Consider the following 22,341-nt stretch of genomic DNA (forward strand, 5'->3'; position numbering starts at 1 on the left):
CAGCTGCCCAGGATGTAACACTTCACCCCATACCATACAACACATAATGGAAGACTGCATTATACACAATCATGCACGCAAACAACACAACATACACACTATAAAGGATTTGTGGGAAAACCCAGTTTCGGCTGTGGCCTTCCTTGGGGAGACGGGACTGCTCGGACAGACAGTCTAGGGAACGACAACAACAACAACAACACTGACAAATCTATGCCTAGTTGATGTAAGGCAGCTAAGAGGTAGTAAAAGATATTAAAACCATCATAGTAATTTTGACATTTTAATAATAACAATACATACAATAAATACAATAACAATATTTTAAATGTAATAGCAAAAGAGGATCATGTTTCCTTCTTAGCATTCCTGGCAATAGCAAGGTACTCATCAATCTCGTAGCCAAAGAGGTCAAAATCAAGCTTGTAAGCGTGGTGCAGTTGCTTCATCTGCTGTTTTGTTAGGCTCTTGTAGAAGTCAAAAGCAGCATTGGTTGAGGATGTACCATTGGCTAGATGCATCCACTCATGTACCTGCAAAAGAGCCATCTAGAAGGTAACCCTTTGGGGAGTGGAGGTTGTAGATATTATCTTCATAGTCCTTTGTCATACAATCTAAAGCTGCTGAACTAAAGTCACTCACACACTTTCATTTCATGCCCTACATATGGCAATTATTCCCTAGACTTACATCTTTAAGTTCATTCAGTTGAGCCAGCGTGATGATGAACCTCTCATCCTCCTCCATTGTCTCGAGTTTGAGGATGAGCTGGATGTCATTAGAGCACACTGCACAGTAGGCCCACATAGGTGTCCAGCAGATCACCTGGAGAAAGAAAAAGAGGAGATGGAGTGGAGAATGGAGACAAAGAGTGGTTATTTTGAAATCTATAAATGCTTTAGATTCAGTCATCCTTTCAATAGGTATACATTCAACCAGCTCAGTGTACCCCAGAAATTGAATATACAGACACTACTCAACTTACAAGTGAGTTATGTTTCAAATAGCTATTCATATCATGAATTGTTTGGGAGTTCTTTTACATGGTTACATACCCTACAGATTTGATTTCAGCTAAGGACAAGTGATTTTATGGAGTTAAAAGAGTGGACTAGCAGAAAAGGACTCTTGATTGACTCAGATTTCATCTGTCAACTACATAAAATTACTTATTTTTAGCTGGGAAAAAATTAATAAAATATATCACCATATTGAAGGGGTTAAGAGCCTTGAAGAGATTGCCAAGTACTTTAGCATGTGAAATGATGAGGATAGGTTCACATGCTCTGCTTATATTTGCATATATATGATGCATGGACAAATACATGCAGATGTACACATGCACACAAGCAAAGCTATATTCTGTTAGCAACAGTCTGGAACTGAAATTCTACTCCATTCTTATTTAATTTTTTGTTTGCCAATTAATGACTGTTTATGAGAAATTACCCGTATGTACTGAAAATATTTCGTGTCAATCATAAAAGAGGGATCACTGAAGCTGAAAAAGGAGTGGATTTTAAATGCTAGGCTGCCGTGACCCAGTTGTGGGTATGTATGTGTATACTATATACATATGTGCCTATTTATATATCTTACCTTTCTCCATTCTGGAACTGTCTTCAATTTAGATGTGGAATCGATGACATACTGCACAAACTCAGAAAAAGTTGGGAATCTCGACTTATTTTTGCTCTTTGGCTTTCGATACCTGCCGGAAGAAGAAGGGCATGAGGAAAGGAGGAGAGTTGGGAGTTGGGGTTCCAGGAAAAAGAGATGGAGGGGGAAGAGTTTGTGATCAGAATACAAAGGAGGGTGAGAGGAAAGTTGAAGGATGAAGTAGGATAGGGAGGTGGAAGGAAAATTGGGACTTTGATGGTGAGTGATAATAAGCTTAACATGGAGTACTGAAGTTGCCCTTATAACCTTTTCACAGCTATTCATGAGTTAGACATTGAGGTGCATATCATGGTAAGGTCATAAGTGCCCTCTTTAGAAATCAGAGAAAAACATAATTAAAGTTTTCAACAACAAGATCTCCAAAACCAACCTTTCGAATTTTGTTTAGTTTATACAATTCTAAAGGAAATTTATTTCTCTTATACTCATCCCAAAGTTATTTCATTATTTTGTTTTTTGCCTCTGCTGCAGCATAAAATATTGTCGGTGCATAAAGCTGAAAACTCACAGGTGTTTCAGGGCTCACTAGACCATAAGAAAATATGCAAAAGGTCATATATTGCCTACTATTGGATAGAGGAAAATGCAGGGAAAAATGCCTGATAACTTGGACCTTGGCATGGTGGCGCTTATGACTTTACTGTGGCATGTGCCTCATTTGTTCTACTTGCTGCCTGGCAATTTTATTCAATTGTGAAAGAAGTGATTAAAGTTTTGTCAAATGATATAAGCATAGTAGTTATGTTAGATGGGGTGAAGATAAATATCTTTATGTAACCTCACGGTTACACATACTGATCCCAGCCTCCAACCCCAAGTCTCCTGCCCACCCCTCCAAAGCCACGACCCCACGAAACAAATATCTTTAATTGCCTGGTGGCAATAGCTCTCTTTTATACACAACTATCTTTTCATTTTCATACAGACATCTCTTACCCTCCTACAACTACCGATCCTGCACGAGTGGGTGGTCTGCCCTAGATAGTCCAAAGTTCATTCCGACTACAACTAAGCCTCCTACTCCTTTTCTAAATTTGTTGGTTGAGGTTATTGTTGAATAAATATCCCAAAAGCAACCTCACAGTTACAGATACTGATTTCAGCCCCCCAACTCCAAGTCTCCTGCCCATCCCTCGTGAGCCACACAATAAATGTCCCTAAGAATCACCTGATGGAAGTAGCCCTCTTTCATACACAGCTATATTTTTGTTTTCATAAAGACATCTCCTCCCCTCTTATAACTACCGATCCCACACTAATGGGTGGTCTTTTCTAGGTAGTCCATAGTCCATTCTGACGTGCTTTGTCGTTTGATGGACACCTAACCTCTCACAGCAGCAAGACACAGCACATCCACAGCAAGGCTGTTTCATTTAATTGGCAACCTCCCCTTCTCTGTCTCTTCATGCAGAAAAACAGATGAGAAATCCCTTCAGGCTGTGTCAAAATATTCACACATAACCACTCCCTAACCCCCCATCCCCCACCAACTCTCATGCATCACATCATCATCCATGTACAACCATTCTCCACTTATCCCTATCTGTTGTGTTCTCCCTTCTTTCTCATCGCCCCTTTTACCCCATCTATCTATCTCATCCTTGGTCGCCCCCTCCTGTTCACTCCATCCACCTCTGCATTCCACACTTCTTTTACTAATCTTTCTTCACACATTCTTTCCAAGTTTCTAAACCATCCCAATACTCTTCCATCAGTCCTATCTTCCAACTCCCTTTCCACCCCCACTCTCCTCCTCCTCACCTCTTTTCTCACTTTCCAACCTACCATTCTTCCCAGACATTTCATCTTGAATACATTTAAACTCGACCTCTCTTATGTCCCATGTTTCTGCCCCATACAGCGCTGTCGGCACAATCACCCCTTTGTACAATCTCCTCTTAGCATCCCATCCCAAATGTCTATTTCTCATCACACTTTTTAATCTCCCAAGGCATTTACTTGCTTCTTTCAATCTACATTCTACCTCCACCTCCACTCCTTCCTTTCCTGCCACATGCACCCCTAAATATCTAAAGCTGTCCACTTCCTCAAGCCTCTCTCCTTTAATTCTTCCAATTTGCTGCTATCCTTTCCCCTTGTACATCTCATCACCTTACTTTTACCCACATTTACCTTCAACCTCCTCCTTTTGCACACATTTTGAAATTTTGTCACTAACTTCCTTAATCCCTCCTCTGATCCTGCTGAAAGCGTAGTGTTGTCAGCAAACAACAACTGGCTTACCTCCCATTTTTTCTCCATTTTCTTTAACCATTTCCAATTCTCTGCCCATTATCCTTGCATTTACCTCTCACACCACCCCATGTATACATTGAATAGCCATATCGACATGACACATCCCTGACAAAGTCCCATCTTTACTTCAAACCATTCACTCTCTCCATTTCTAATTCTATCACAGGCTCTACTACTCTCATAAAAACTCTTGAGAGCTCTTAACAACTTTCTTCCTGTCCCATATATCTGTAAAACCTCCCATAATGCCCTTCAGTTTACCTTGCCATAAGCCTTTTCCAAATCCAAAAAGGCCCAAAATATATCCCAACCCTTTGCAAAAGCTTTCTCACATATCTGTCTTACCACAAAAATCTGTACATACTCTACTGTACATGCATATGAAAAACCACACCCATCCAAAACACATTCTTTGACCCTTCCATCTTACACCTTGTGGTTGAAGGGTCATCTCTGTCCCTGCCACACTGCTCAGGTCAAGGGCAATACAACAAGACCACCTTTCCACAACAGGGCTTGGAAGCTGGAGTTGGTTTACCCTAACACTTCATATGAAAAAAAAGTACAGAACAGATGAGATGAACATCCCAATGGGGCACATCATGTCTTCAATTTACAACTACTCTCTATTCACTAAAGTCTTGCACCCTCTCCTTCTTGCTCAACAGACATTCCTCTTGCATCCAGTACTCCTTTCACCCTGTATTCATCCATCTCATTCTTGGTCTTCCCATATTCATTGCATCCACTTCTTTCTAGATTCTTATTGCTAGTCTTTCCTCACTCAACCTTTCCATATATCCAAACCATCTCAGCATTCCTTTATCTGCCCTATCAAACTCTCTTTCCACCCCTGCATTCTGCCTCACCTACTCATTTTTTACTCAATCTATCCTCGTAACAGCTACCATACTTCTTAAATATTTATCTCAAACATGTATAGGTTCTTATTTTCTGTTTTGTTCAAGTTCCAAGTCTGCTCCATACAGTAGTATGGGCACAATCACTCACACATCCTTCTCAGGAACCAGTGACTAGTACCTGCTTGTAGTGGTCCTGCAAAATGGACGATAGAGCTTCCCTTATTTGAAAACCTATCAATACCCTCAACTCCATCAGGAATTGCAGCCATGAAGGGCTGATACTCTGTCTACACACTAGGCTCATAATCTATGTCAACTTCAACTGTATATATCACACCTTTTCATACATGGAGTAACTGACAACTGGCAACTGCCCCCCCCCCCCCTTCAACTACTTTTAGCTGGTGACATAGAAACATCCCAACACTTATACAACATAGCCATCAGTCCAAAGTTTCTCCCCAGAGAGGTTTGCATGAGGGCCTGAGGACTACTGCAAACCACTGGTGCTGCTGGTTTCCAGTCACTGAATTTCTAAGCTGCAGTTATCATTATTATAACCTTATCTTTTTTTCATCCTCAGATACCTATTTATAATAACGCTTTTCATTTACCCCAGATGCTAACTATCCTTCCTTACTCTATAATTCACACCCACATCCACTCTTCCATTCACTGCTATATGTGAAGTTCCACTGATTTACTGGCTTTGCAGGCACTACAAGTATACCAGATTTTAAAAGTGCCCCAAGTATACCAGATGAAATCAACAAGAGGTGCCTACAGTTCACATGGTGGTCTTGCAGGATAGATGTTGGAGAGGATAATTATCTTGCCACACATCTCCAGATCCCATGAACACCACTTGCATCAGAGGTCCTGTCTTGGGAACTGGCAATCTGTCTTCAAACTGTGTAATGGAGAGATGGGACCCATTACTGGTCCCTCATCTTTCAGAATGAGCCACTTAGTACTTACTTCTTGATAATGTTCTTCTGCAGCTGCTTGAAGTTAAACATTGGAGGCCTTGGGTCATCACTGGCTATTTTGTCTCGATAGGCTGATAGGATTCTGTTAAAGAGAAAGAAAAAGAATAAGAGAAAAAAAATCAATCCATTGCAAAGTTTATGATGCAGGTGTGTCCTTGACTCAACCATCTCTCTTATAAAAGGGAAAAGGCCTATAGTGCATTATGTATGGGAGAGTGTTAATTGAAAGGATTAGGAGGTGAACCAAGGGAGTAATTGGGAAAAGTAGTGTTCAAGAAAGGAAAAGGATTCATGGATAGTTTTTGTATGGTAAGGGTTGACAGAAAGGCATGGAATGTGCTGCAGATGTATGGAGTAGGGAGAAGACTCTTGAAGAAGATCAAAAGTATTTATGTGAGTAGTAGAACTTGTGTGATAGTAAGGAATGGAGAGGTGAAGGTAGGACTGCTAAGGTTGTGTAATGTCACCATGATTTTCCAATTTGTTTATGCAAGGAGTACTGTAGAAGGTAAGCCAGGGTGTTGGGCAAAGGTTTAGAGCTGATGAGAGTGGAAGGAAGTTTGTGGTGACCCAGTTGTATGTAGGTGAAGCTGCTTGTGATTCACCACTGTCTTGGGTCACGTGTTGGACTCGTGATCGACAGCCATTACCCTCCCAGATGAGAGCTCAGAGCTTATATATGCCCGATCTATTGGTAAAGCTGTGACCTTACACACACACAACCCCTTGCCCACAAGAGCCGGAGTGTCGGCTTGCAGTGCAGTGATGCTAAAATCATTTCAGCCCTGGGTGAAAATTGAAATTGAACTGGTGGATTAGTGGTCATGAACAGTACCACTGCACTGTTGAACTATGTGTAGCTGAGAGGAGTTGCAGAGTTTTGGAAGGTATGTGTAAATATATATATATATATGTTGAGACATTCTGACAGGTTGATGTAAGTGGAGTAGAAAACACAGGAGTCTTAGTCTGAGTTTATTCCTGACTAGTTTTGCAGGTATGCTTTTTCAAAGGAATGGTGTGCAAACAAGCTGTGGGCATTTTATACTTGAGGTGGACCTCACTACCTCTCCATGTTGCCAGAGTTGGCGACAAGTGTGAACATTGCATATTTATTGTAATAACAATAAGCAAATGTAATAATAATGATAATGCTAGCAATAATGATAGTAGTGGTAAATACAATGAAAATGCTAATAATAATAACTAATGATAACAACAATAATAATAATAAAAATAAAAGTATTAAAAATAAATGATATTAAATTGATAATGATATAATGGTAATAATAACAATGATAATGATAAAAAGAAAGGAATAATAACAATAATGGTGATGTAATAATGAAAAATGATAATGATAAAAATATTAAGTGGTGAAGGAACAAAGTAGAAATAATGGAGGATACATGATTTGATAGCATGCGAGATGAAATATTGTAGCATGGTAGAAGAAGAATCGTCAAAGTAAAAGGAAGAAAGCTAGAAAGGGTAGGCAAAAGCGGTGAGAAAAAGGTATCTACTTAGGCCCCTTTCACAATAGGCAACTAGTGATTGTCACTAGTGGCGGTCACTAGTTGCCTAGTGTGCAAGCAACCAGCGACTGTCACCGAGTTGTGGAATCCTTTCTCATAATCTTGTTAGTCGAAAGAATGGCATCAATGGAGGAGGTGCTTCTGTCGGCTTTGCTGGTCAAGAAAAAGAGAAGCTCTCGAAAAAAGAACAATGCATATGCATGAGATGTTACCGGAGCGGGCAATAGCCATAGCCTGTTGTGCAACTGGGTAACCGCAATGACGTAGTGTGAAAGGCTCAAGGTAATGGTAGGCAACTAGTAACTGTCACTAGTTGCCTAGTGTGAAAGGGCCCTTGAGTCGGGGGTCTGGGAAGCCATTTTTGGAGGGCAAGTGTCGAGGTAGATTTTGTCCATTTCAAGTCACCAGTTCTCTTGTTTGTGTTTTTGTAGTTGGCTATGTAAAGGGATTCAATTATTTCCCGTTGTTTCTTGAGTAGACCTTTGGTTAGAATGGTGGATCCCTCCCAGTTTGGTAGGTGTCCCTCTGTGTCTATGTGGTTAACTAGAGCGTTTGTTTCTCGGTGGTGTCTAATGTCCGCTGTGTGTTCCATGAGTCTGTTGAGCCCTCTGTATGTCTCTCTGTAGTATGCACTGTCGCATCCATTACAGGGAATTTTGTATATGATGCTATTGTCACGGTTCGTCTTGGTTTTGTTATTTGTTATCAAGTGTCCTATTTTCTTTCCTGTGTCATTTACTATGATAAGTCCTGTTTGTCTCAGTGTCTTGGAAAGCATGTGAGAGAGGCCTCCACTTTCTTTCCTCTGATTTTAATGGTTTTCCGTAGTGATGTCCCTCGCATGCCCTCTGGGTACCTTAGGTTCCTGAATGCAGCGGTTATGTATTTAATTTCTTCCTGTAAATACTCCTTGCTGCATATTCTAAGAGCCCTAAGATAAAACCCAATGATAACTCCTGATTTGGTCTTTTCGTCATGTGCGCTAAAATAGTGGATGAAGTCGTCCTTATTTGTCAGTTTGCGGTAAACCTTGAACCTAGCGCTTTCGTCCGATCTGATGATGAGAGTGTCTAGGAAAGGTAGGGAACCGTTGGTTTTTTCCTCTACTGTGAACTTTATTCTGTTGTCTACGTCATTCAGTTCTTCTAGTAGGTTTCTTGTGTTGTTCATTACACACAAAACAACCAACACTTTGATGCAAGTACCACATAGAGGGCACTAATCACCTCATCGTGCTCATCCTACACTGACTATCTCTAGATGATAACACAATATCTCTACCCTGAAGGACCTATTTGTCCACATTGTGGCTGTTGCCGGTTACCAGGGCGCCGTGAGCCTCCTGCAAGAGAGACCTGGGGCAACGGGATGATTAATTCATACATACATACATACATAGATACACACATACATACATATATGTACAATACCCGTATTGTGCATACACATAGACATACAACCACCCACCTGACCGTCCTTCCGTCAGTCCATCCATCCATCCATCCATCCATCCACCCATTCATCCATCTACCCGTGCAAAAATGGTGGGTGACAGAGAGTCAGACAGTCTCACCTGGTGAAGGGATGTCGCACAATCATCACCCGAAGGCCGTCTCTGAAGACCTGTGTTTTTTCCTGTATAGTCGCAGGGGGAGGGAAGAGCTGGTGGACGATGCGGCCGCGGTAGCCGGGGTGCTCATTCTGCGAACCAAGACAGCAAGACTCAAAATACCACGGTCGCTCACACTGACCTTACACTCCCGACAAGGTGGTCAGCTCCACAGGGAGGAAGGGGGTGAGGAACTTAGGTGGGAGGAGTTTGGGTGTTGGATTGGGAGTTGGAGTTTAAGGTGCAGTATCCGAGATGACCAACTCCTCTATCACACGGGGGAGTTAACACAGACATATGCTCCATGCATGGTGATTATCCCCAAGGCTGGTGGAGCGATGAATATATAGAACAATTACCGTTAAAAACACGTGATTTATACCTTAAAGACACTATGCGTTGACCGTCTGTGGGGAAGGTGCGGACTACGAATGTAGGGATGGAAATATATATCAAAATGGGAGGAAAATGAAGGAGTAAAATAAATGCTATAAAAAAATAGGAGTAGCGGGAATAATAAGATAACTTAATTTTACACAGAGTGGGAGAAGGAGAGAGAATTGGTGAAACAAAGGAGAGGACTACACAGACACAAGCGGGCGCGGGCGCGCAGAGAATCACTGGGAAGACTGAAAGGGAGAAATTAGAGTAACAACAATAAAAGTACGAGAATGTTAAGTGGGAGAACTCACCTTGAACCGGGCTTTCTCTCGCTTCTCGGGCGGCAGCTGAAGGATCTCAGTGTCGTTCTCCTTCCAGTGGGCCAACCGCAGGTAGTTCATGCGCCACGAGGTCGAGGCGATCTGTGATAAAGGTCGAGTATTAGAGGACCGTTGCCTGTAGAAGGGACTCTTCTCGAGCACATGCACAAGAAATCTTGATCCGACTGGGACCGTTCCGAATAGAAAGGTTGAGTTGCTTCGGGTAGGAGAAAGGGGGTTGCAGCTTTGGATCTAGAGGTCTCTTGTGGGGAATTATGACCGGACAAGGCGTTTAAATTCTGGTGGACCCTATTTACATCAAACAACACCTCAGGAAGTAGAAATAATTTTTCACGAGAGCTGTGTCGGTACCATTATTTTGAAGTGATTTGATGTGTATTTTCAAATAAAACCAGCCGGTGGAGGGGAATACATCCTGCCACATAGATCCATTCCTGGAGGTGGAGATGGTGTTCCAAATATAATGGAAATGTCTCACAGGGACCGTTCCGAGTAAAGTGAGCCTTTGTAACATCTCAATCTCCAGAGTATGGAACCTATCTCAGCTGAATACGACACGAGATATTTTTTTCTTTCCTTCTATCTATTATAATGGAAATGTCTTACATGGACCGTTCCGAGTAAAGTGAGCCTTTGTAACATCTCAATCTCCAGAGTATGGAACCTATCTCAGCTGAATACGACATGAGATATTTTTTTCTTTCCTTCTGTCTATTATAATGGAAATGTCTTACATGGACCGTTCCGAGTAAAGTGGGCCTTTGTAACATTTTAATCTCTAGAGTATGGAACCTATCTCAGCTGAATACGACCTGAGATATTTTTTTCTTTCCTTTTTATTATAATTGAAATGTCTTACAGGGACCGTTCCGAGTAAAGTGAGCCTTTGTAATATCTCAATCTCCAGAGTATGGAACATATCTCAGCTGAATACGACCTGAGATATTTTTATCTTTTCCTCTCTTTGTGTAGGGTGTCCTTTGGTAGCATAGTGATGAGAGGCTCCTTGTATGAAGCGTGACTGGAACCTCTTTCCTCTCCGGGTCGAAAGTCTGTAAAATAACACACAATGAATTTGCTTTCGAGAGGGCATGGAGTCTGATCCTCGTACTCTTTGAAGTGATGACTTCTGACCTTCAGGAGACTCGAGCGCCTTGCTCGGCCGTCTGTGACATGTCACGTGCGGAATCTACCGTTGTACCATGACATTATTTTCTCTTTACCTCTCTCTCTCTGCCTCCCTGCTTCTCTCCCTGCCTCTCTCCAACCCCCTCCATCTCTCTCTGAAAAAACGGCAAATCTTTCTGTCGGAGGTTACTGGGTTTAGGTTCTCAAAGCCTCTGACCCTTTCGAGGGAGTATCAGCCAGCCTGGAGGTCTTCCGCGACCACACGGTTCGCGAGTTTTTTTTTTTTTTTTTTTTTTCCCGGAAACTCCCCTAATTCATTGAGGAACTTTCGGCTCGGATGTTCCTGGGCTTAGGTTCTCGAAGCCTCTGACCCTTTCGAGAGAGTATCAGCCAACCTGGAGGTCTTCCGCGGCCACATAGTTCGCGAGAGGCTCTTGGTCCTTCGTCCCAGAAACTCGCCGAAGTCCTTAGGGGCCCAGGTATTCCGTCGTGCACTTCGCGGGATATTTCCATTACTTTTATTTTTTATTTTTGCTCTCGTTGGATGGTAATTTGATCTCGGGTCGAACTCAGTCGATTGGCAGTGGCCGTGAAGGTTCCTCGCCAGGACTCTTGCAGCCTTCCGACCATGGAGAGGCAAGGCGTCATCAAGGGTCTTTGGTGGCTACAGAGTTTGCGAGTGACCCAGATTACGCCAATTTTGTCGGGAAGATTAATTTGTTATTATTATTGCGGCTATTGTTGTTGTTGTTGTTAACACCATTATTATTACTATTATTGTTACACCATTATTATTACTGTTATTATTATTATCATTATTACTGTTAATATTACTATTACCACCATTTTCACTATTGTTGTTGTTACATTGTTATTATCATTTATTATTATTTTTATTTTTCTATTATCATTATTATTACTATTATTTTTACTTTTGTTGTTGTTGTTACTTTTGTTTATTATTATTATTATAATTATCATTATTATTGATAATACTTTTTAGTTATTTCAACTGTTATTTGTTATATACATAATTACAAAGTTATACAAAATACTGGATAGTTTAATTGACAACAAGAATAGAATTACCAGAAGGCTACTCTGATGAAACACTAGCAAATATGCTTGATGACTTCTTCGACAATAAAATTAAGAATACGATCTCCGTGTGATAAATAGATTGACAAGTGTTTCTGGGGTAAAGTTACCGAGTTAAAAACACGTTGACAAAACCATGGTCGTGCGCAGAGTGAAACTAACTTTTTGTGAAAATAATCCCTTGCCTATATCGGAAATAATAAATTGTGAAAACTTTGAGGCTATCTTGCAAGTGTTTCTGGAGATAAATACAAGCATTTAAACCAAGGCCTTTTCGAGTGATCAAAAACTAGCGATTGTGAAACCCATAGTTAAAGGCAGATTAGATTAACAACTCTTATAGCCCTTTATCAAGTTAATTTTTCTTTATCTAGAATAAGCGAAAGTGGTCTGGATCAGTTGATGGAACACTTGAACAAAGTAAATGTTTTACCAGATAATCAGTCTGCTTATAGACATTTTTATTCCACTGAAACTGCTTTATGACGGTGACAAAATTTACTTTTACTTATGGATGAGAGGAAATGTGGTCTCTTAATTCTACTTGACCTGAGTGTTGCTTTTGATACTGTTGTACATAGCTCATAACTTGAGGATTGTAAGGCTGTTAGCATTAAAGGTGAAGCACGAACCTATTTAAAAACGTTATCTTGAAAATAAAACCAATTGTGTAAAAATCGGCAGATCCTTATCGGCCAAAAAAGTACATACACACACACACACACAAACACACACACACACACACACACTTCAACGAATGGACGGCTTAGAAGACGTTCTGAAGAAAAGTGAAGTCTGTGGATCCCAACGCAAAGAGAAGTGCCTAGTGTTTTTGCAGGGTGGGGGGGAAATTGCTCGTGGAGTAGTGGGAACGTAGGGAAAGAGGAAAAGGGGAGGGATTACTGAGGGAAATGGAAGGAAATGAGGAGGGAGTAGACTTTGCCCAGCCAGACAAGCGGAAGGTAAACAAAAGAATTAGCGAGGATCAAATGTCTAATAAAAATGTAAAGATTAGAAGTATAGAGAGGAGCAATACAGAAGAAAGTGACGAGAATATGTTCCAGGGATTTAAAGAGGGTGGGGGGACACAACCCCCCCCCCCCCGACTGATAAGACTAGAGGAGAGAGTTGATAAGGTGATCGAGGACTTGGAGCGTAAGTTAGGTAACGTAGACTCCATTTTCCAAAGAATTGAAAGGTTGGAACAACTAGAGAAGGCTAACAGAAACTTAACTGAAGAAATAGAGGACCTAAAAAGACAGTTAGGAAATGTAAAGGAGGAGAATGAGAAATTGAAGAAGAATAGTAATGAAAACAGAGAGAAAATAGCTACAGAAGCTAAAAATTGGAAAATAACTCAAGAAGGGAATAAGGTTTCATTCACTGACATAGTCAAACAGCAATTGAAAGAACATAATGAAGACTCAGTTATTAAAGTGATGAGACAGAAGGAGAATATAGTAAGAGAATTAGCTGACAAAAAGAAATGTATAATTATATTAGGAATGGAAGAGAAACATAACCCAGATAGAACCGCAAGAATCAAGGAGGAAAATGAAAGAGTAAGCAGTTTATTAAAATTAGTCCAGGAAGATGAACCAGAAATTATAAAGGAAATTGAGGAAAAATTCAGACTCGGAAAATATAGTACAGATAAGACCAGACCAATTAAGATTAAATTCAGGTCACAAACAACAGCAGAGAAAATTCTATCCAAGACAGGGAAACTAGCAACAAATGATCAATATAAAAAGGTATGGATAAAAAGAGAAATGAATAAGGAGGAAAGAGAGGCAGAAAAGCAGAAAAGAATTGAAGCTAAGGCAAAAAACGAGGAAAGAACGGAGTCAGAGAAAGAGAGATTCTATTGGAGAGTAGTGAACATGAAAATAAAGCAGTTCGACATACTAAAGAAAAACATAAGGTAAACAGAGAATACAATGGAAGTGGCAGAAAACTAAGAGTGTCTTACACATTTATAGATGGATTGATAACAGGATTGAATGAACTGAATGATTATTTGAAAGAAAAAGAACCGGACATAATGGGAATTGTAGAAACAAAATTAAAAGGCCCACTACCACCCAACAGTGTAGGACATGATACATACAATTATTGGATTAGAAACAGAGAGAAAAAACAAGGGGGTGGAGTTATGTTCCTGACTAAGAAGGATATAAACGTGAAAGGTGTCATATATGGAAAGAATACAGTAGAGATGATTATGATAGAAGTGGAAGACCAAGATAAGAAGAGCAGAAAATTTGTGATCAATTATGTGCCTCCGAAAACAGCCTCATGGGAGGAGAGTGAACATAAAAGTATGTTAGAGGACACAAATATAGCATTAACTAAAATAATGGAAGACGGAGGAAGAATAGTTATGATGGGCGACTTTAATTGCAAAGAAATCTGCTGGGAAGAAATGACAGTAAAGAGTGGTGATGACTCATGGGGAAATGCTCTACTTGAGATGATTACTGACCATTCAATGACACAATGGATACAAGAGAACACTAGGTATAGAAATGAAGAAGAACCATCGAGGCTAGACTTAATAATTACATCTGAACCTAGAATAGTGGACAAGATTGAATATAAAACACCAATAGGTAAAAGTGACCACATATTGATTGAACTGGAACTTAATGAAGAAAAATATATGAAAAGAAATGAACAATATAGAAAAGGAAGAATGATGTATGAAAAAACAAACTTTGATAAAATAAGAGAATTCTTCCAACAAGAAAACTGGGAAGAAATATACAAAGAAGAAACAACAGTGGAAGAGAAATGGAATATTTTGACAAAAATTTACAAAAAAGGAGTGGAAAAGTATGTCCCAAGACAAAAACAAGAAAAAGAATATGTAAAATGCTGGTACAACAAAAGTTGTAGGGAGTTAAAGGACAAAAGAGACAAAGCCTGGAACAGATGGAAAAAAGACAGAAGACCTGAAAAATGGAAAATATATACTGGTTATAGAAATGAATATGTACAAAAGTGCAGAGAGGAAAAAAGAAAATATGAAAAAGATGTTATAGAAAAGTGTAAAGATCAACCAAAACTATTCTACAGATTTGTAAACAATAAACTGAAAAACAAACAAGACTTAGAGAAATTAAGACAAGGAGGAGTTGAATACACTGAGGAAATGGAAATGGCAGAAATTATGAACAAACATTTTAAATCAGTGTTTACAAGGGAAAATATACAACCTGAAGAGATTGAGTGGAAGGAAAAAGTCCCCCCTATGGAAGAAATAGAAGTAACAAAGAATGAAATATTGTCACACTTGGGTAATTTTGATGTCAGAAAATCGCATGGGCCAGATGAAATAGCAAACTGGATTCTGAAAGAATGCAGGAATGAACTGGCAGACAAAATACATAGCATAATAAGCAGTTCCTTAAAAGAAGGAAAAGTTCCAGAAGATTGGAAAAAAGCAAATATAGTACCTATATATAAAGGAGGAAATAAAGAAGAACCTACCAACTATAGACCAGTCTCTCTAACAAGTACAATAGCAAAAATATGTGAAAGAATTATCAAAAGTAGATGGGTAAAATACTTGGAAAAAAACAACGTACTAAATCCAAGGCAATTTGGATTCAGACAAGGACGATCATGCGTCACCAATTTAATATGTTTCTATTCAAGGCTAATAGATATAATACAAGAAAGAGATGGATGGGCTGATTGTGCATTTCTAGACCTAAAAAAAGCTTTTGACAAAGTACCACATAAGAAGTTGCTTAAGAAATTAGAATATGAAGGAGGAATACAAGGTAAATTGCTAAATTGGATGGAAGACTTTTTGCAAGAAAGAAAAATGAGAGTAGTGATAAGAGATCAGCACTCAAAATGGAATGAAGTAATAAGCGGTGTCCCGCAGGGAACAGTTCTGGCCCCAATAATGTTTGCTATATATATTAATGATATGGATGAAGGAATTGAAAGCTATATGAGCTTCTTTGCAGATGATGCAAAATTACTGAAAAGAGTGAAAACTGAAGAAGATTGTGAATCACTACAGAGAGATCTAAATAAAGTACAAGAATGGAGTAGGAAGTGGGAGATGGAGTTCAAAACAAAAAAGTGTAGTATAATGGAATTTGGAAAAAGCAAAAACAGAATAACAGGATCATATAATTTGGGAAAAGAAGGAATAAAAAAAGTAGAAAATGAGAAGGACCTGGGAGTCATTGTTATGAATAATATGTCACCTGAGAAACATATAAATAAGATTTTTGGAGAAACTTATAATTTAATAAGAACAATCAAAGTGGCATTTACATACCTGGATGAAGAAATGGTGAGGAAAATCCTAATCACCCTGATAAGACCAAGATTGGAATATGCAGCAACGATATGGTCACCAAGTACAAAAAAATGTATAAAAAAACTTGAAAGAATACAAAGAGCAATTACAAAACTGGCACCAACACTCTCAAAACTATCATATGAAGAGAGACTACAAAAACTTAAACTACAGACACTAGAGCAAAGAAGAGAGAGAGGAGATTTGATAGCTATTTACAGAATCATGAAAGGCATAGAAATTACTGATAGAGAGAATCTGATAAAATGGGATGACAGAAATACAAGAGGACACGGAAAGAAAATAAAAAAAGACAGCTATAGAAGAGATTTTAAAAAGAATAGCTTTCCTCACAGAGCAATAGACAGTTGGAACAAGTTAGATGAGAAAGTGGTGTGTGCAAAAACAATACATGAATTTAAAAATAGTTTAGATAAAATGAGATATGAAGACGGGACCCCACGAGCATAGCTCCCCTTCCCGTAAAATACAACTAGGTACAACTAGGTAAATACACACACACACACACACACACACACACACACACACACACTGCAGTCTCTGTCTCGACAGAGACTGCAGCAGATCCGAGGTGAATACACACACACACACACACACACACACACACACACACACACACACACACACACACACACTTTCAACGAACGGACGGCTTGACGAACGCTCTGAAGAAAAGTGCAGATTGAGGATACCAACGCAAAGAGAAGTGCCTTTTTGTATTTGCAGGGGGGGGGGGAATTGCTCGTGAGGTAGTGGGAAAGTAAGGAAAGAGGAGAGGGGGAGGGATTACTGGGGAAATGGAAGGTAATGAGGATGTGGAGGACTTGGCCCAGGCAGACGGGCGGAAGGTCAACATGAAACGACCACCGGATGACGAAATGGCAAATAAAAATGTAAAGATTAGAAGTATAGAGAGGAGAAATACAGTAGAAAGTGACGAGAATATGTTCCAGGGATTTAAAGAGGGTGGGGGGGACACAACCCCCCCCAGACTGATAAGACTAGAGGAGAGAGTTGATAAGGTGATCGAGGACTTGGAACGTAAGTTAGGTAATGTAGGCTCCATTCTCCAAAGAATTGAAAGATTGGAACAACTAGAGAAGGCTAACAGAAACTTAACTGAAGAAGTAGAGGACCTAAAAAGACAGTTAGGAAATGTAAAGGAGGAGAATGAGAAATTAAAGAAGAATAGTAATGAAAACAGTGAGAAAATAGCTACAGAAGCTAAAAATTGGAGAATAACTCAAGAAGGGAATAAGGTTTCATTCACTGACATAGTCAAACAGCAATTGAAAGAACATAATGAAGACTCAGTTTAAAGTGATGAGACAGAAGGAGAATATAGTAAAAGAAATGTATAATTAGGAATGGAAGAGAAACATAACCCAGATAGAACGCAAGAAATCAAAGAGGAAAATGATAGAACCGCAAGAATCGAAAGGGTAAGCAGTTTATTAAAATTAGTCCAGGAAGATGAACCAGAAATTATAAAGGAAATTGAGGAAAAATTCAGACTCGGAAAATATAGTACAGATAAGACCAGACCAATTAAGATTAAATTCAGGTCACAAACAACGGCAGAGAAAATTCTATCCAAGACAGGGAAACTAGCAACAAATGATCAATATAAAAAAGGATAAAAAGAGAAATGAAGAAAAGGAGAAAGAAAAGAAAAGCAGAAAAGAATTGGAAAGAAAGGAAGAAAAAGAGAACGGAGTCAGAGAAAAGAGAGATTCTACTGGAGAGGAAAAAACAAAGGGAAACAGAAAAGAACACAATGGAAAAGAGAAAACTAAGAGAAACACAGAAAACAAGAACACAAATATAGTTGATAAGAACTGGGAACTGAGAACTGAATGAAGAAAAAAAAGACCGGACATAATGGGAATTGTAGAAACAAAATTAAAAGGCCCACTACCACCCAACAGTGTAGGACATGATACATACAATTATTGGATTAGAAACAGAGAGAAAAAACAAGGGGGTGGAGTTATGTTCCTGACAAAGAAGGATATAAACGTGAAAGGTGTCATATATGGAAAGAATACAGTAGAGATGATTATGATAGAAGTGGAAGACCGAGATAAGAAGAGCAGAAAATTTGTGATCAACTATGTGCCTCCGAAAACAGCCTCATGGGAGGAGAATGAACATAAAAGTATGTTAGAGGACACAAAGATAGCATTAACTAAAATAATGGAAGACGGAGGAAGAATAGTTATGATGGGCGACTTTAATTGCAAAGAAATCTGCTGGGAAGAAATGACAGTAAAGAGTGGTGATGACTCATGGGGAAATGCTCTACTTGAGATGATTACTGACCATTCAATGACACAATGGATACAAGAGAACACTAGGTATAGAAATGAAGAAGAACCATCGAGGCTAGACTTAATAATTACATCTGAACCTAGAATAGTGGACAAGATTGAATATAAAACACCAATAGGTAAAAGTGACCACATATTGATTGAACTGGAACTTAATGAAGAAAAATATATGAAAAGAAATGAACAATATAGAAAAGGAAGAATGATGTATGAAAAAACAAACTTTGATAAAATAAGAGAATTCTTCCAACAAGAAAACTGGGAAGAAATATACAAAGAAGAAACATCAGTGGAAGAGAAATGGAATATTTTGACAAAAATTTACAAAGAAGGAGTGGAAAAGTATGTCCCAAGACAAAAACAAGAAAAAGAATATGTAAAATGCTGGTACAACAAAAGTTGTAGGGAGTTAAAAGACAAAAGAGACAAAGCCTGGACCGGATGGAAAAAAGACAGAAGACCTGAAAAATGGAAAATATATACTGGTTATAGAAATGAATATGTACTAAAGTGCAGAGAGGAAAAAAGAAAATATGAAAAAGATGTTATAGAAAAGTGTAAAGATCAACCAAAACTATTCTACAGATTTGTAAACAATAAACTGAAAAACAAACAAGACTTGGAGAAATTAAGACAAGGGGGAGTTGAATACACTGAGGAAATGGAAATGGCAGAAATTATGAACAAACATTTTAAATCAGTGTTTACAAGGGAAAATATACAACCTGAAGAGATTGAGTGGAAGGAAAAAGTCCCCCCTATGGAAGAAATAGAAGTAACGAAGAATGAAATATTGACACACTTGGGTAATTTTGATGTCAGAAAATCGCATGGGCCAGATGAAATAGCAAACTGGATTCTGAAAGAATGTAGGAATGAACTGGCAGACAAAATACATAGCATAATAAGCAGTTCCTTAAAAGAAGGAAAAGTTCCAGAAGATTGGAAAAAAGCAAATATAGTACCTATATATAAAGGAGGAAATAAAGAAGAACCTACCAACTATAGACCAGTCTCTCTAACAAGTACAATAGCAAAAATATGTGAAAGAATTATCAAAAGTAGATGGGTAAAATACTTGGAAAAAAACAACGTACTAAATCCAAGGCAATTTGGATTCAGACAAGGACGATCATGCGTCACCAATTTAATATGTTTCTATTCAAGGCTAATAGATATAATACAAGAAAGAGATGGATGGGCTGATTGTGCATTTCTAGACCTAAAAAAAGCTTTTGACAAAGTACCACATAAGAAGTTGCTTAAGAAATTAGAATATGAAGGAGGAATACAAGGTAAATTGCTAAATTGGATGGAAGACTTTTTGCAAGAAAGAAAAATGCGAGTAGTGATAAGAGATCAGCACTCAAAATGGAATGAAGTAATAAGCGGTGTCCCGCAGGGAACAGTTCTGGCCCCAATAATGTTTGCTATATATATTAATGATATGGATGAAGGAATTGAAAGCTATATGAGCTTCTTTGCAGATGATGCAAAATTACTGAAAAGAGTGAAAACTGAAGAAGATTGTGAATCACTACAGAGAGATCCAAATAAAGTACAAGAATGGAGTAGGAAGTGGGAGATGGAGTTCAATACAAAAAAGTGTAGTATAATGGAATTTGGAAAAAGCAAAAACAGAATAACAGGATCATATAATTTGGGAGAAGAAGGAATAAAAAGAGTAGAAAATGAGAGGGACCTGGGAGTCATTGTTATGAATAATATGTCACCTGAGAAACATATAAATAAGATTTTTGGAGAAACTTATAATTTAATAAGAACAATCAAAGTGGCATTTACATACCTGGATGAAGAAATGGTGAGGAAAATCCTAGTCACCCTGATAAGACCAAGATTGGAATATGCAGCAACGATATGGTCACCAAGTACAAAAAAATGTATAAAAAAACTTGAAAGAATACAAAGAGCAATTACTAAACTGGCACCAACACTCTCAAAACTATCATATGAAGAGAGACTACAAAAACTTAAACTACAGACACTAGAGCAAAGAAGAGAGAGAGGAGATTTGATAGCTATTTACAGAATCATGAAAGGCATAGAAATTACTGATAGAGAGAATCTGATAAAATGGGATGACAGAAATACAAGAGGACACGGAAAGAAAATAAAAAAAGACAACTATAGAAGAGATTTGAAAAAGAACAGCTTTCCTCACAGAGCAATAGACAGTTGGAACAAGTTAGATGAGAAAGTGGTGTGTGCAAAAACAATACATGAATTTAAAAATAGTTTAGATAAAATGAGATATGAAGACGGGACCACACGAGCATAGCTCCCCTTCCCGTAAAATACAACTAGGTAAATACAACTAGGTAAATACATATATATATATATATATATATATATATATATATATATATATATATATATATATATATATATATGCATATATAAATACATGCATATGTTGAACATGGACACACCTTGGCTTGTAGGCACCAGATGAGGTTGGGTTGATGTTGCACATCCCACACCATCTCTGTGTTGACAGGGACCATGATGTTCTTGTGTTTCCTGCAGGTGGAGCTTACTTGTCGTGCCCGTTCCTTGTAAATGTCCAACCGACTGGACACGAAATCCCAGTCCTGAAAGACAGAGAGACGAATGACGTCAAAGAAAGGGTGGGGTAGGGGATGGGGGGCTACATGCTTCGGAGATGAAATGGTCGAAGCAGTGACCTCCTATGAGCTAGAGGGGCTCTATTAAACTAAGCAAAATTACCTGGAACAAACTAGAATAAACGATAAAGTCTAAAAATGAAATAAAAGGGTTATACTTATGGGTCTAAGACGTCCATGTACTTTTCAAACCTTATTATTTACATCAAAAACTTCGAAAAATCGCGTTTTCTAAATATTCCAGGCAAACCATTCCTAACACGAGTATTTGTGTTCAATATACCTTTATTGTATTTCTTCTATAAGGGGTAATAAAACGCATATAGAATATAATCGTTTTGCTTCGCACTGTATGAATGTTTGTTATACAAGGTGAACTTGTGAACCAGTATTACTTTGGCTAGAGTCATACTTAAACAATTCATTTTCTATGAAAAGAAATATCCCGACAATTTTCTTTGAAAGGTTGTAACGGAATCAAAGACTATTTTCTTGTGCCAGAAAGGGTCATTGACAGCAACAGACAAAACGAATGAAATTCCTGGTAATGTTTAAAAATTCGTTCGTGTGTAAGATATTTGTTATCCATATAAACCAGCATTGACAACAAGAAGTGTCGATCTTTTTTGTACATCAAATTGGTGAGTAGACTGCAAAAATAATAGACAGAAAGAAAACTATCATAACACCGTTACACAAAGGTGGCAGCAGAGCCAGAGGCATGGCAAAACAATGCAGACTAATGATATTGACCTCCCACCTCATAAAAATCTGCGAAAAAAAGCCCCATTAGAAATAATCTTAAAAACTTCCTAGAGCATAATGGATTCTTTACAAAGGATTTAGAATGGAGGAGCAGGCCAACAGGAAACCTTTTGGTCCTATAACTAGGTCGGATGCGAAAAATATAATAATGATGAGTAAATAAATAAAGATTGTAATATTATAAATAACAATAGATAACATAAATAAATATGTAAAATTAAACAATAAACAAACACGTAAATAAAAAATGATAATAAATTTACAATAATAACTTATAATAATCAAATAATAAGAAACAAACAACAATAAACAAATAAACAAACAATATAAAAAATGGTAGGCATTACAGCATCTTGCTTAGGTGCTTATCTAAATTAAT

The 22,341-nt window shown here is 38.4% G+C and overlaps 1 protein-coding gene across 1 annotated transcript; it reads right to left on the reverse strand.

Moving 5' to 3' along the window:
- Nucleotides 1-219: 219 nt before the first annotated feature.
- Nucleotides 220-21,607, reverse strand: LOC143029050 (carbohydrate sulfotransferase 11-like). The gene is made up of 8 exons (XM_076191392.1): nucleotides 21,593-21,607; nucleotides 21,003-21,164; nucleotides 9,625-9,735; nucleotides 8,897-9,024; nucleotides 5,778-5,870; nucleotides 1,600-1,711; nucleotides 691-825; nucleotides 220-533 (listed from the first exon to the last, which is right to left on the reverse strand). The coding sequence occupies exons 1-8, from the start codon at nucleotides 21,605-21,607 to the stop codon at nucleotides 348-350; spliced, it is 942 nt and encodes a 313-aa protein (XP_076047507.1). The 3' UTR covers nucleotides 220-347.
- Nucleotides 21,608-22,341: the final 734 nt, after the last annotated feature.

The sequence above is a fragment of the Oratosquilla oratoria genome, chromosome 1 (genome assembly GCF_046742065.1).
Source record: "Oratosquilla oratoria isolate Oo_2021 chromosome 1, ASM4674206v1, whole genome shotgun sequence".
Classification (NCBI taxonomy): Eukaryota; Metazoa; Arthropoda; class Malacostraca; order Stomatopoda; family Squillidae; genus Oratosquilla; species Oratosquilla oratoria.

What these genes read in the sequence shown, in the direction of transcription:
- LOC143029050 (XM_076191392.1), bottom strand. An exon ending in TCTGGTGCCTACAAGCCAAG is followed by an intron (nt 9,736 to 21,002) that starts GTGTGTCCATGT and finishes CCTTTATCACAG; the next exon opens with ATCGCCTCGACCTCGTGGCG. An exon ending in AACTGAATGAACTTAAAGAT is followed by an intron (nt 534 to 690) that starts GTAAGTCTAGGG and finishes GCTCTTTTGCAG; the next exon opens with GTACATGAGTGGATGCATCT.